The 15689-nt window shown below is 39.5% G+C and overlaps 1 protein-coding gene across 2 annotated transcripts in view; it reads left to right on the top strand.

Moving 5' to 3' along the window:
• Positions 1-15689, top strand: part of LOC150083784 (PIH1 domain-containing protein 1-like) — a 187708-nt gene that overhangs the window by 59914 nt on the left and 112105 nt on the right. For both annotated transcript variants that reach the window (XM_090374877.1, XM_090374878.1), the window contains exon 3: positions 2097-2211. In XM_090374877.1, coding sequence (XP_090231003.1) covers positions 2097-2211 — 115 coding nt within the window. The remainder of the gene's footprint in view (positions 1-2096; positions 2212-15689) is intronic.

Genomic DNA, 15689 nt, shown 5'->3' on the forward strand with positions numbered 1-15689 from the left:
AATTCTGCCGGTCTCCTACTCTTAATATTATTAGTGCCAACGTGTACAACTATATCACCTTTTGTGCCCTTAAAAGATGATATTCGCTCTACAACGTCATCAACCTTTGCCCCTGGCAGACATACCCTGGTCCTGTTCCACATATCTTTTTTACAAAGCATGTTCCCCGTTTCCCTGACAATAGAGTCACCAACAACTACTAGTTCCTTCGGGACCAGCGCATTCTGCCTTAGGGGTTGTCTCTGTGTCACGCGATGCCCAAGTGCAAGCTCTGGCGTTGATGTGGGCAGCTGAGAGCTTGATGGGCCCCTCAATTTAGTTTCTTCTAGGGCATCCACCCTGTCCTTCAAGCTCTCATATAGGCCCATAAGAACGCCGAGTTGTTGCCTAATATCGATACACTCCTTGCATCGCGCACACACAAAGACATCCCCCCTTGGCAGTATCATGTCCCGTACCCGATTGCTCTGCAAACATCAAGCAAACAGTGCATTTTATAAGGCTGTGAGTCAGAGGACAACTGCCCCCCTCAGTTCTGCTCTGAGCCGCAGCACTTCCATTAGCTTGAGCCTTTTGCTTTATATTGCATGAGGGGCCTGTTTATATTGCATGAGGATTTCTAGGAACACAACTATTGTGCTATACGAGGACTGACTGTGTTTGGTTTTACTCACCTTTAAAAAAACTACATTTAATATTGTTATTAATATACTATATTATTAATATAGTATGTTCTTATACTATATTTCTTTATGATTGCACAGCATTGCTACCACTGAGTTTTGATATACTCATCAATAAGGGGGGAAAAAATGTTTAGAAATAATCCTGATTGAGATATTTTGAACCTGAAACAAAAAAATAATAATTTAAGTTATAAAGTATTTAAGGGCAAAGGCCTCATGCTATGAGGTAGAATGACTAATATGTAGGTTAGTGCAATTGCATCATTTTAACATAGCTATCTACCAAAGTAGTTAAATTAATTAATTAAATTGGCATCATTTTGTTATATCTCATTGTGACTGACTTCACAAAGAGTTGCCATGGTATTGTACTACCTCGAATGAATAACACTTCACCAGTGGAGAAGACTATTGTTATTTATTCTCAGTGGATACCACCACCCAGACGGCAACATTTCAAAGCTTGTTGGCTTCTTTTCAGTGGGTGGGCAGGTACTTTGGTGTTGCAATAGTGACAACCCAGTTATGAAGTATAACTTCACAATATGAGAGATGCCTGATGGTGAGTAGTGATGTAGACTATAAATAGTCTATATCACTACATCTGGGTGGTGGTATCCGCTGAGAATAAATAACAATAGTCTTCTCCACTGGTGAAGTGTTATTTATTCGAGGTAGTACAATACCATGGCAACTCTTTGTGAAGGCAGTCACAATATGAGATATAACCAAAACGATGCCAATTTAATTAATTAATTTAACTACTTTGGTAGATAGCTATGTTAAAATGATGCATTTGCACTAACCTACAATTTAAGTTTCTTTAATTTCTTGGAAGAAAGACATATATGGGAATTAACTAACTCTAATAAGAAAATTAAACAGTACTGCACTTCATGTAAAATTTTAAAAGCAAAAAATTATGGAGTTTATTGAAACAAGTTGGAAAGTAAACTTTCCAGAAAAGATTCCAATAACCCAACCATTTAGAGGACAGTTTTGCCAACATTTCAAAATCCTTGTACATGTCATTTTCAAGTCTAAAGTGTAGAGCCAGTGCCCTGTTATCAGCATCTGTGCAATATCAGAAAGACTTTAAAATAGTATCCACAAATATTCTGAAATGCCATCAAAATTCAGAAAATTAATTTATAGAAAACATTCTTTAAATAACATAATTAAAATACAGAGTTATTGGAATGTGTTCTGTAAAGTTTTTTTTTTTTTCCAGCTTGTTTAAAGCATTATTTCTTTCCAGCCTGTTTTGTGCATTATCTTTAGCTCACTTTGTGGGCTAAAGATAATGCACCAAATATTGGTATTTGACTTGATCATCTTTATTTTTTATTATTTATATTCTTTGGTTAAATAATTCTGTATGGTTTTTCAATGACAATAATTTAATTTCAGCTACCAGAACCTGAATCTATAACGGAAGCAGAGCTACTAGAAATAATTCAGTCAGATGAACCGTCATATCGTGTTCCTATGAGTCTTGGAGAACCACATAAAGAAACAGATAAGGGTGAGATCACTGGATATGGGTAGTCCTTTATTTATGATGCTTTTCATTATGTTTTTTGCTGCAGTAGCAACAGTTTTCTTCATAATACATAATGAAAATTGAAGGTGGTGTGAGAATTTTTTGTGCAGTCATCAAGACAGTATGACATTTTGCCATACTGATGTGTATCCCTACATATGGAATAATTAATCCATATGTAGGGATACATATCATTTTACAGAACATTCTACTGTTGGTTCATGGTGAGCAGACGTGCCTATTACAGCTGTTCATAGTAGCATTAACGAAGCATAGATAAGAGGGAATTAAAGCAGGATTAGTGAAGTAGAGCAAGATTTCAAAGATTTTGCTAGTATATTGTAAAGTTTATTTTAATAATTTTTTTTCCCCCGTAATAGTTTGATTTATTTATTATTATTATTTTTTTTTTTGGGTGCCTCTGTAGCCAGGTAAGCAGGAGCAGTAGTGTGTAGCACACGCTTCTTGATTAGACCAGTGTTAGAGACCGTGACCACCAAATACAGAGGATGCGGAAGATCAGGGAGTGACCACCTCATATCCCCAGCCCGGATAAAGGGTGAGGGTTGGCATCAAGAAGAGCGTCCAGCCATAAAAATTGCATGCCAAAACAATAAAAATGCTGACCCCATATATAATGGGAAAAAAACGAGGACAAAAAAAATAAAAGTTTGATTTATTTTTTTATATTATAAATATAATTTTTTGAAAGTTTTGTTTTTATTAATAATTAGTAAATTTCGTAATGGTTATTACAAGATCCACTTTGAACACTTTGTCAGAGGGTACCATGACTCATACAGAAATAGCCGATGGCGATTTCCGGGTGAGTCATGATTTTATCCTTTGAAGAACCTCTGACATGTATTCCAAGGTCGACCTAGTGGATAATCCTAGCTCATTTGGAGATTCTTTTCTTTTTCACCATTGTAAGGAGTGCACTGATCTTAAATTACAATTTGGTGCATTGCTAGAACAATTTGAGTCACTGAAAAATTGGGTGCTTGCCATTGAGAATAATGTAACTGGTAGCTCATCAGAGACTCAAGACTTGAGAACCTACCAAGTGATGCACTCCCGATTTGGGCCCCAGAACAGAATGACCAAGTGCAAACTACTCTGGTTCAAAAGGACTTAGTTCTATTAGGAAAATATTGTCAGGGAAACAGGAAATATTTTTTGTAATAAGGAAAGGTGGACTAGAACCAGGGTATGTCTGCTGGGAGCAACTATGAATGATGTCACCAACAGACTGTCAGATTTTAAGTGGGGAAAAGAGAATATTATTTTTCATGTGGTGACTAATAACATTAAGCATACATGAGCTGACAGTTTTTTAGACAAATATAGGACCATGCTGAAGAAATGTTGCGAGTTAGGTCACAATGTCTATGTGTCTGCAATTTTGCTCAGGCACAATATGTGTGATTATATGCTGAAAGCCTTGTGGATTAACTCAAGACTTGAAGGACTCTGCAAAGCTTTTGGGGGGAAATTTCTATAAGCTTGGCCTGCACTTGTAGATAGAAGGAATCTGCTTTTTAGAGACGCGATACATTTAAACAAAGGTGGTGCAAAAGTTTTTGCCAGTATTATTGAGGATACCTTAAAGGTTCAGGGAAATTGCTAGTTTGGGGGGACAAGGGTAATATAGATACGCATTTATCTGATAGTGTTGGTCAAATTAACTCTTGCACATACCTCAAGGATATTTGTTTTTTTACCACAACAGAACACAGTAGCAAGATGTTGTGAGGGCAAAAGCGTTTCAAATGAGTGGGTAGCAAATGCCAGAGAAACAAGCTTAAATAACTTTAAGGGGTGTGTCAGGGTAGTTAACTATACAAGAGCACTAAGTCTTAATTGTTTATATAGTAATGTCAGAAGTGCCGTCAATAAAATGAGTAAATTCGAACTGCTGGTTAAGACAAGTAACTCTGGCATAATAGGGCTTCCAGAAACAAGATGCCACCCGGAGATAAGGGATGGCGAGTTTCAGTACGGTGTGTATAATGTATTTAGAAAGGATAGGGAAAATAGAAGGGGTGGTAGGGTTATGCTTCGTATCAAAAGTAGTCTGAGAGCGACAAAAGTGTTCCCAGATTCAGACGTTTTGCATGCTAGTTTAGAATCTGTATAGTGTGAAATAGTTGGAAGCAAAGGGTATAATGAGAGTGGGTGTAATCTTCAGCCCAGGTGATTGTGAAGGTTATGATGAGATCCTCTACATGCAATGCAAAAAAATACTCCACGAGGAGGATTCCGAGTTAAATGAATAATGAAGTTGCCAAATTACTTCAGCAGAAAAAGACGGCATGGAAAAGTTACAGAGCAATAAAAAGTACTGAAGGCTATAAGGCCTTGAATGGTTTCAGCAGGCTCCATGCTGATGGGATACTGCCACTTGCTCAGATTAAGAACCTGAGGGGCCATAGATTCAAATTGAGGAAAGACAGTTGTAGAATAGATGTGTGGAAATTTGTCTTTAGCCAGCAGGTTGTTGTTTGCTGGAACAGATTTCCATCTGTTGTTGTAGAAGTTGATAGCTTAAATAAATTGAAGGCTGAACTAGACAAACATATGGAGTGACTGGACGGGTGAAATGGGAAGGGTTTTTTTTTTTTTTTTTTGGCTGATGCTGTATAAGCTTGCTTTCTTGCATCATATGCCTGTGCTAATGCTATAACAGCTACAAATTGATCTGTAATGATGCCCCTGGAAAGGTTAGGCTGGCAAAGAGGGGGATAGGGAATTCTTCACATATATAAATGCAAAGAAGAGGACAAACTAGATTGGACTCTTATGTAATTGACGTGGGATAGTATTAGATACCCCAGCTGAAGTTGCAGATGAACTTAACAGTTACTTTACATTGATATTTACAGAAGAAAAACCCTTTGCGTCAATGAGAAATTCTGGGAGTGAATTTGAAAAAAAATTTAATTAATGATATTGAAATTTCACGCGTTTATTTAATGAAAAAACGTTTGTGTCTAGAGGCCAGTAATTTTAGTAATTATCAACCCTACAGTAATTGTAGGGTTGATAGCATTTACCCTACAATCTTAAGGGAGGCGGCAAGTGAGTGCATAATTATGAGAGCAACACTGAACCCTGAAGTAATTCCGTAGGATTGGAAAAGTGCCAATGTATCTCCAGTACATAAGAGTGAATCTAAGAATGAAGTGGAAAATTACCAGCCAGTTAGTCTAACTGTAGTAGTGGGGAAAATCGTGGAAACTAGGATCAAGGGTGGAATTCAGGATCAGTTAGATAGAAATGGAATTCTGAAGGATACTCAGCATGGTTTTAGAGAAAATCATGTTTAACTAATCTGGTTAGCTATTTTGACAGGGTCACTCAAGAGCTGGACTTAGGGAATTATTTTGACGTTGTTTATTCGGATTTCAGCAAAGCATTTGACTCAGTCCCACATGAGTGGTTACTTTTTAAACTGGAACAGGTTGGAAACACAGGGAAAATCCTTAAATGGATAGCAGGGTGGGAGGAGGCAGCAGGTTGTGATAAATGGTTATTCCTCAGATTGGGTTGATGTAAGAAGTGGGGTTCCCCAAGGATCAGTATTAGGACCTCTTTTTGATTTTCATAAATGACATCAATGAAGGGATAGAGAGCATGATGTCTAAATTTGCAGATGATGTAAAAATTGCTAGACTAGTTAATGATTGCCGCCAAGCAGGGCTTTTTCAGAATGACCTAGATAGACTTCAGAGATGGTCAGAAAATTGGCAGCTATGCTTCAATCCAGCAAAGTTTAAGGTATTCACCTGGGGAACAGTAACCCCAAAATAACTTATACACTTGGTGGGGGGGGGGAGTTGAACTAAAGCCGGTAGTGGAGGAAAGGGACTTGGGTATTACAATACAGTCAGATATTAAGTTTTTCGAGAAATTGTAGACTGGTTGCAACGAGTGCCCATGGTGTCCTATTCATGATTTATTGAATGTGAAATTAAGAGTAGGAGACCGGCAGAATTACTTAACAAGTACAAGTCAATGCTGAAAAAAGCCATGAGTTAAGGTTGAATTTCAAAGTGTCTGCAATTCTGCCCAGACACGATAGGAGGGAGTATATGATGAGAGCCTTGTTGATCAATTCGGCCCGGAAGATTTTGTGCAAGGCTCAAGGGGTAGAATTTTTCTCAGCCTGGTTTGTGCTTGTTAACAGGAGAGACGTCATCACCAAATACGGAGGATGCGGAAAAGTCAGGGAATGACCACTACATATCCTCGGAGCAATATGGCCTTAGTTGCTAATGCTCCTAAAAACCAAATAATAATATAACAGGAGAGACTACTTCTGCAGGGATGGGATACACTTAAATAGAAATTGTGCAAGAATATTCACTGATGCTATCAAGGCAGAGTTAGGTGGGTTGGAAAACTGCTAGCTTGGGGGGTTGGATACACAGACTAATAGATTAACAGTAACCACTGGCACATGTAAAAGTGATTCTTGCACTAATTCTATTGAAATGCAATTGAGCAGCAGCCTGGAAAGCAAGGAAATGAGGATTTCCATGACTGCTGGGTGTCATAGTGGAACAAGTAAATACGTCGGCTGTGTTAGGGTAACTAAGAGTAGAAACAGGTGCATGTATACTTGCATGTACACCAATGCTAGAAGTATAGTTAATAAATTTGATGAGCTTGAAGTGCTAGTCAAGACATCAAAGGCAGATATCGTTGGGATATGAGACATAGTGTTACACAGACATAAGCAGTGCAGAACTGGAATTTGGGGAGAACAATGTGTACAGAAAGGATAGACAGGAAGGGAGAAGGGGTTATGCTGTTAGTTAAGAAACACATAAAATCTAAGGAAGTGCTTACAATTGATGTTGGTGGACAATGCAATGTTGAGTCTGTTTGGTGTGACATAAGCACTGGGAAACGAAAAATGAGAGTAGGTGTGTGTTATAGGCCAAATGAATCTGATGAGTATAATGAGCAATTATACTCATCAGAGTGACCAACCCACAAACAACATTTATCGGTTGGTCACTCACACACTAGCAAAGCTTTTGTGGATTTATTGGATGATTGTTTTCTACAGCAGCATGCTGGGAGGTAACTAGAGGGAGTAATACTCTTAATCTCATTATCAGTAGTGATTCTTCATGCATCATGCATCAAGAATCTGCAGATAAAGGAACCACTAGGTGGCAGTGATCACAATGTGCTGAAGTGGTATTTACTCAAAGAAGTAACTACCATTAAAGGTAAAGGGAAAGGTTTTTGCTTTCGTAAAGGTGACTGTGGTATGGTCTGAGACAGTATTTAAATTCTATACGGTGAGAGCAACTGATGATGTTACCAACAGCAAATTCAAAATGGGAAGCATTCAAAGAATTAATCTTGGAAGCTACTAGGCTTTTCATACCAACAAAGAAATATTGTTCAAGGTTTAGGCCTAAATGGATGCCAAATGAACTAATTAGATATGTGACAGAGAAGAAAAATGCATGGGACACATATAAATTAACATGTGACATTAACATCTCATCATATATATTATGATGAGATGTTATCATATACATTAACATGTATATGATGAGAGCCTTGTCGATCAATTCGGCCCTGGAGAGATTGTGCAAGGCTGAAGGGGTAGAATTTTTTTCAGCCTGGACTGTACTTGTTAACAGGAGAGATTGCTTCTACAGGGATGGGATACACTTAAATAGAAAGGGTGCAAGAATATTTGCTGATGCTATCGAGGCAGTGTTAGGTGGGTCGGAAAACTGCTAGCTTGGGGGGAGACAAAGACTAATGGATTAACAGTAGCCACGGGCAGAGGTGAAAGAGATTCTTGCACTGCTTCTATTGGAATGAGCAGAAGCCTGAAAAACAAGATGCAGGATATTTCAGAGACTGCTGGAAGTCATTGCGGTACAAGTAAACACATGGGTTGTGTTAGGGTAGCTAAGAATAGAAACAGGTGCATGTATACTTGCGTGTACACTAATGCTAGGAGTTTAGTAAATAAATTTGATGAATTTGAGGTATTACTCAAACCATCAAAGGCAGATATTGTTGGGATATCAGAGACTTGGTGTCACACAGATATAAGGAATGCAGAACTGGAATTTGGGGAGTACAACGTCTACAGAAAGGATAGACAGGATAGGAAGGGAGGAGGGGTTATGCTATTAGTTAAAAAACACATAAAATCCAAGGAAGTGAAGCCAGTTGACATCGCTGGACAGTGCAGTGTTGAGTCAGTTTGGTGTGACATAAGCATAGGTAAATCAAAATTGAGAGTAGGAGTGTGCTATAGGCCTAATGACTCTGATGAGTATAATAAGATACTGTACAGGGAAATAGAATGGGCCAGTAAATCAGAGAGTCTTATAATGGGGGATTTTAATTTCCCAGATATTGACTGGAATTTGTGGGTTGGTCACTCACACACTAGCAAGGCTTTTGTGGATTTATTGGATGATTGTTTTCTACACCAGCATGTTCGGGAGGCAACTAGAGGGAGTAATACTCTTGATCTGATTATCAGTAGTGATTCTTCATGCATTAGGAATCTGCAGATAAATGAACCACTGGGTGGCAGTGATCACAGTGTGCTGAAGTGGGATTTACTCAAGGAGGTAACTACCATCAGAGGTAAAGGGAAGGGTTTTTGCTTTCGTAAAGGCGACTATGCTGGTCTGAGACAGTATTTAAATTCTATACAGTGGGACCAACTGATGATGTTACCAACAGCAAATTCAAAATGGGAAGCATTCAAGGAACTAATCTTGGAAGCTACCAGGCTTTACATACCAACCAAGAAATATTGTTCAAGGTTCAGGCCTAAATGGTTGTCAGATGAACTAATGAGACATATGGCAGAGAAGAAAAATGCATGGGATACATACAAATTAATGGGTGACGTGGAAGCCTATGATAGATATAAGTTGGTCTGTAACCAAGTCACAAAGGAGATTAGGCAGGCAAAGGCAGATTATGAGAAATCCTTGGCAAAGGATGCAAAGAAAAACAGAAAAGAGTTCTTTACCTATTTAAACTCAAGAAGGAAAGGGATGAATCAGATTGGTCCACTGGATGTTGATGGTTCAACAGTTGAGGATCCAGCTCAGGTGGCTAACAATCTAAACGAGTATTTTGCATCTACATTCACACATGAGGAGTTATTCAGGAAGGGGAATGTCGTAGGTGAAGTAAACATTGGCAGTGAGCTAGATGATTTTCTAATAACTGAGAGGAAAGTGGAGGAGAAATTGTTGAGGATAAACATAAAAAAGGCACCCGGGGTGGATGGGATCTATCCAGTTATATTAAAGGAGGCAGCAAAGGAAGTAAGCAAACCCCTAGCCATAATTATGAGAGCTTCTTTGGACTCAGGGGAGGTACCCATGGACTGGAGATGTGCAAATGTAACCCCAATTCACAAAGGAGGATCAAAGGCTAACACAAGTAATTATAGACCTGTTAGTTTAACTTCGGTTCCAGGAAAATTAATGGAGGCACTGGTTAAAGAAGCACTGCAGGATCATCTGGACAAGAATTCAGTTATAGCTCAGACACAGCATGGGTTTGTTAAGGGCAGGTCTTGTCTGACCAATTTGATTGGATACTATGATGTAGTCACAAAAGAACTGGATGCAGGGAATAACTTTGATATTATATATTTGGATCTTAGAAAGGCTTTTGATACTGTTGCGCATGGAAGACTGCTGCACAAATTGGAGAAGTGTGGCATTCGAGGCAAATTGCTGCTATGGATAAAGGGATGGTTGAGTGGCAGAAGACAGAGAGTGGTAATCAATGGACACTGCTCAATGTGGACTAATGTTATTAGTGGAGTTCCTCAGGGTTCAGTGTTGGGTCCATTGTTGTTTTCTGTATTTATAAATGATATTGATGATGGTGTATCAGGCTTAATGTCCAAGTTTGCAGACGATACAAAGGTTGGCAGGGTTGTTAAGGACACTACTGATACTATGCTGCTGCAACAGGATCTGGAAAGGTTGAGCAGATGGGCTGAGAGGTGGCAAATGAAGTTTAACATTGACAAATGTAAAGTACTACATATGGGAAACAGTAACCCCAGATCAACGTATCAACTCTGTGGTACTACGCTGACAGTGGTAGAGAATGAAAAGGACCTGGGGGTAATTGTGCAGGCAGATATGAAGTTCTCTGTGCAGTGCAGACGAGCTGCAAGAGTAGCTCATGGTGTCTTGTCAATGATATACAGGAATTTTTCTAGCAGGGACAGGGATGTGATTATTCCCTTGTATAAGGCATTGGTCAGGCCACACCTTGAGTACTGTATACATATCTGGAGGCCTCATTTCAAGAAGGATGTAGAGCTGCTGGAACGAGTACAGAGAAGGGCAACAAGATTAGTGAATTCAACAAAGGGTTGCTCTTACGAAGAAAGGCTTAAGTTTTGCAAATTACAGAGCCTGGAGACTAGGCATCGCCGAGGTGATCTGATAGAGGTGTACAAGGCTTTGAATGGCTTGAGCATGCTCAATGCCAATGGGATTCTTCCTCTTGCTCAGAATAATCACCTGAGAGGGCATAAATTCAAATTGAGGAAGGACGGATGTCGGATAGATGTGCGGAAATTCGCCTTTAGCCAGTGGGCAGTTGGTTTGTGGAATAGACTTCCATCGCTTGTTGTTGAAGTTGATAGCCTAAACAAATTTAATGCTCAGCTGGACAGGTATTTCGAACGAATTGAGGGGTGAAATGGGAGTAGTGGTTGTTTTTTTTTTTTTTTTTTTTTTTTTTGGCTGATGCTGAATAAGCTTGCTTTCTTGCATCATATGCCTCTACTAATGCTAATGTGACACAGAAGCCTCTGATAGATATCAGCTAGTCTGTAACTAAGTTACAAAGGAGATAAGGCAAGTGAAGGCAGATTATGAGAAATATTTGGCAAAGGATGCAAAGAGTTCTTTACTTATGTAAACTCTAGAAGGAAGGGGATGAATCAGATTGGCCCACTTGATATCGATGGTTCAACTGTTGATGATCCTGCTCAGGTAGCTAACAAACTAAATGAATATTTTGCATCTACATTCACACTTGAGGAGTTATTCAGGGAGGGGAATGCCAGAGGTGTATTCAACTCTGGCAGTAAGCTAGATAATCTTGTAATAAATGAGAGTAAAGTGGAGGAGAAATTGTTGAAGATAAACATAAGAAAGGCACCTGGGGTGGATGAAATCTATCCAGTTATATTAAAGAAGGCAGGAAAGGAAGTAAGCAAACCCTTAGCCATAATTATGAAAGCTTCCCTGGACTCAGAGGGAGGTACCCACGGAAATGTGCAAATATGACCCCAATACACAAATGAGGACCAAAAGGAGATGCAGATAATTACAGACCTGTTAGTTTAACTTCTGTTTCAGGGAAATTAATGGAGGCACTGGTTAAAGAAGTATTGCAGGATCATCTAGACAAAGCGCCTCTGTAGCCAGGTGGGAAGGAGCAACAGTGCGTAGCACACACTTCTACATTAGACCAGGATTCGAGCCTGTCACCACCAAATATGGAGAATGTGGAAAGGTCAGGGAATGACCGCCGCATATCCCGGAGCAATATGGCCTTAGTTGCTAATGCTCCTAAAAACCAAATAACAACGACACAACAATGCCAATGGGATTCTTCATCTTTCTCAGAATAATCACCTCAGAGGGCATAAATTCAAATTGAGGAAGGACGGATGTCGGATAGATGTGCGGAAATTTGCCTTTGGCCAGCGGGTGGTTGGTTGGTGGAACCGACTTCCATCACTGGTTGTTGAAGTTGATAGCCTAAACAAATTTAAAGCTCAACTGGACAGGTATTTCGAACGAACGGAGGGGTGAAATGGGAGTGGGTTTTTTTTTTTTTTTTTTGTTTTTTTTGGCTGATGCTGAATAAGCTTGCTTTCTTGCATCATATGCCTCTGCTAATGCTAATGCTAACAATAACAACATCTAGGCAAGACTTCAGTTATAGCTCAGACACAGCATGGGTCTGTTAAAGGAAAGTCTTGTCTGACTAATTTGATTGGATACTATGATGTAGTCACAAAGAAACTGGATGCTGGAAGTCACAAAGGAACTGCACGTGGAAGGCTGCTGCACAAATTGGAGTAGGGTGGCATTGGAAGCAAATTGCTGCTATGGATAAAGGGATGGTTGAGTGGGAGAAGACAGAGAATGGTAATCAATGGACACTGCTCTTTGTGGACTATGTTATTAGTGGAGTCCCTCAGGGTTCATTGTTTGGTCCATTGTTGTTTTCTGTATTTATAAATGATATTGATGATGGTATATCAGGCTTAATGTCCAGGTTTGCAGATGATATGAAGGTTGGCAGGGTTGTTAATGACACTAATGACAGTACACTGCTGCAACAGGATTATCGAAAAGTTGAGCAGATGGGCTGAGAGGTGGCAAATGAAATTTAACATTGACAAATGTAAAGTACTACATATGGGAAGCAATAATCCTAGAGTAACGTATCAAATCTGTGGTACCACACTGACAGTGGTAGAGAATGAAAAGGACCTGGGGGTAATTGTGCAGGCAGATATGAAGTTTTCTGAGCAGTACAGACGGTCTGCAAGAATAGCTCATGGTGTATTGTCAATGATATACAGAAATTTTTCTATCAGAGATAAGGAGGTGATTATCCCCTTGTATAAGGCAATGGTCATTCTACACCTTGAGTACCGTATACAGGTCTGGAGGCCTCATTTTAAGAAGGATGTAGAGCTGTTGTAACGAGTACAGATAAGGGCAACAAGATTAGCAAAGAGAACAAAGGATTGCTCTTACGAAGAAAGGCTTAAGTTTTGCAAATTACAGTGTCTGGAGACTAGGCACCTGCGAGGTGATCTGATAGAGGTGTATAAAGCCTTGAATGGTTTGAGCATGCTCAATGCTGGTGGGATTCTGCCTCTTACTCAGAATAATCGCCTGAGAGGGCATAAATTCAAATTGAGGAAAGACGGTTGTAGGATAGATGTTCGGAAGTTTGCCTTTCGCAAGTGGGTGGTTGATTGCTGGAACAAACTTCCATCTGTCGTTGTAGAAGTTGATAGCTTAAATAGATTCAAGGCAGAACTTGACAAACATTTGGAGCAAGGGGATCGGTGAAATAAGGTTGTTTTTTTTTTTTTGGCTGATGCTATATAACGTTGCTTTCTTGCATCATGTGCCCTTGCTAATGCTAACAATTACTAGTAGAGATAAGGACGTCATAATCCCATTATATACGGCTGTTGTTAGACCACACTTGGAATACTGTGTTGAAGTATAGATACTGCACCTAAAAAAAGACATTATTCTTCTTGAAAGGGTCAGAAGACGGGTGACTCACCTGGTGAGATCGGCAGAAAGGTGTCCATACGAGGAAAGACTTCGAATTGCGGGTTGCAGAGCTTGGAAACTATTCAGCTTAGAGGAGACTTGATTGAGGTCTTTAAGGCTCTGAGGGGCATAAGCAAAATGAATAAGGATGAAAATTTCATGGTTATAAATGATTCTAGAACTAGAGGCCATAATTTCAAGTTATGCGGGGGGAGTTGTTTGGACTGGATTGCAGGAAGTTGTATTTTAGCCTGTGAGTTATAAATCACTGGAATAAGTTACCTATATGGGTGGTGGAGGCTGACAGATTGGGTAAATTCAAAGGTTAGCTAGTTTATTACCTAAGGGAGGAGGGAAATACATTTCCTTTTCTCTTATTTATTATTATTTTTTTTTTTTCTTAATCTTTTTCTTCTTATTATTAATTTGTTTTTATTCTTATTATTTTATTTTATGTATTTTTTTATTTTATTTTATTATTATTGGTACATGAGGTTGTCACAGACATTCTCTCACATATGCCAGACGAGCTGTACTTGCTACCTGGGAGTCTAAAATGCATATGGAACTGATATTCGGGTGACATTCAAGTGGACCCAATTTTGATGAAGTCCGGATGCTCTGTGACAGAGAAATCCTCTGCTTGCACCTTCATGATGGTGGGACTGTTAGTAACCCTGGGTATAACCTCCATGCACACTGTGGGTGACAACCCAAGTGTGAACCAATGTAAGCAGTGGTCGAGGTGTGGAGCCCACACTACATTGAGGAATGCCATCCCTCTGTGTTACCAGGCAACACTAGGTTGTAGATGACTTTCATCAACCGGTGAAATACCACCACTTTGCTTATTGGAGGCTTGAAGTGGTGGAACCCATGTTTAGTCTCCAGAGCTGAGTTCTGGTCAACCCTTTCCCATATCTTCTATCATGCAGTATGACTGACTACTTTTGAGGTTATGATGAACATCATGATGAGATCCAATCTTCCTTACATTTCGAGGGTACAGCTCTAAAACGGTATTCACAGGCCGGCTGCTAGTTAGTACTCTTTAGGAGGCTTCCGGATCAGCTAGTGTATAATCTTCTACCTCTACTCTGCCAGATAGTGACTGGAGGGAGTCTGAGTAGTGTGTATGCAGGGGGCATTGTCGAGGCCATGTTATGTCAAGGATCTGGGTATATTCTTACCATGTGTACGCCATATCCAAAAATTTCTTTACTTCATACAGCATGCACCCCCCCACACACACACTTTTTCTTACTGTTGAATACACCATGAATTGTCAAACTTATAGAGTAAGCTTATCTCCGAAAAGATCTAAACCTCCCAAACACTTCCTAGTTCATTTCACAAATATATGTGGTCTCAGTTCTAATCTCAACGATGTCCATTTATACTTGCAGTCTGCCAAACCCCATGTACTTTTTCTGACAGAATCTCAGTTATTGTTTGATTCAACCAATGCTCATCTCAGTTGCCCAAATTATTCGCTGTATGATTCCTTCCGCCTCAAAGGTGGTACTTGTGCTTATGTCTGTTCCGATATTCCCTGTCGGAGACTTGGTAATTTGGAATCTTCACTTTACGATCTTCACTGGCTTAAAATCTCTCTACCTCATTGTGTCAAATTCACTGTTGTCTCTACCATTCTCCAAACTCCATTAATCACTTGGAGCTCTTTGACTTCCTCTCTTTGCAACGTGGCTTTCTCCAGTCCAACTTTCATAACAGTGAGGTAATTTTCCTTTGTGATTTTATTGTTTACAACTCCAGCTGGCTTCTGTTTTCTATTCACACCGAACCAGCTGGTTGAGATACTGAGGCTTTTGCAATTACTAATGACTTTGCACAGATTGTTCATTTACCTACAAGAATACCGGACAATCCTAACCATGGAGCCAACATTCTTGATCTTTTTCTCAAAAACAACCCTTCTAAGTACACGGTCAAAGTGAGTGGTCCTTTAGGCACCTGAGATCACAACTTGGTGATTGTCTCTTCTCCAATGGAGCCTTTATCTAATGGCTATTCCCAACCTCGTATTGTTTGGCCCTACAAGAATGCAAAATGGATGACCTGCAAGATTTTATTTTCTTATTTTCCTTGGTG

The sequence above is a fragment of the Mastigoproctus giganteus genome, chromosome 6 (genome assembly GCF_048544385.1).
Source record: "Mastigoproctus giganteus isolate SK-2022 chromosome 6, ASM4854438v1, whole genome shotgun sequence".
Lineage (NCBI taxonomy): Eukaryota > Metazoa > Arthropoda > Arachnida > Uropygi > Thelyphonidae > Mastigoproctus > Mastigoproctus giganteus.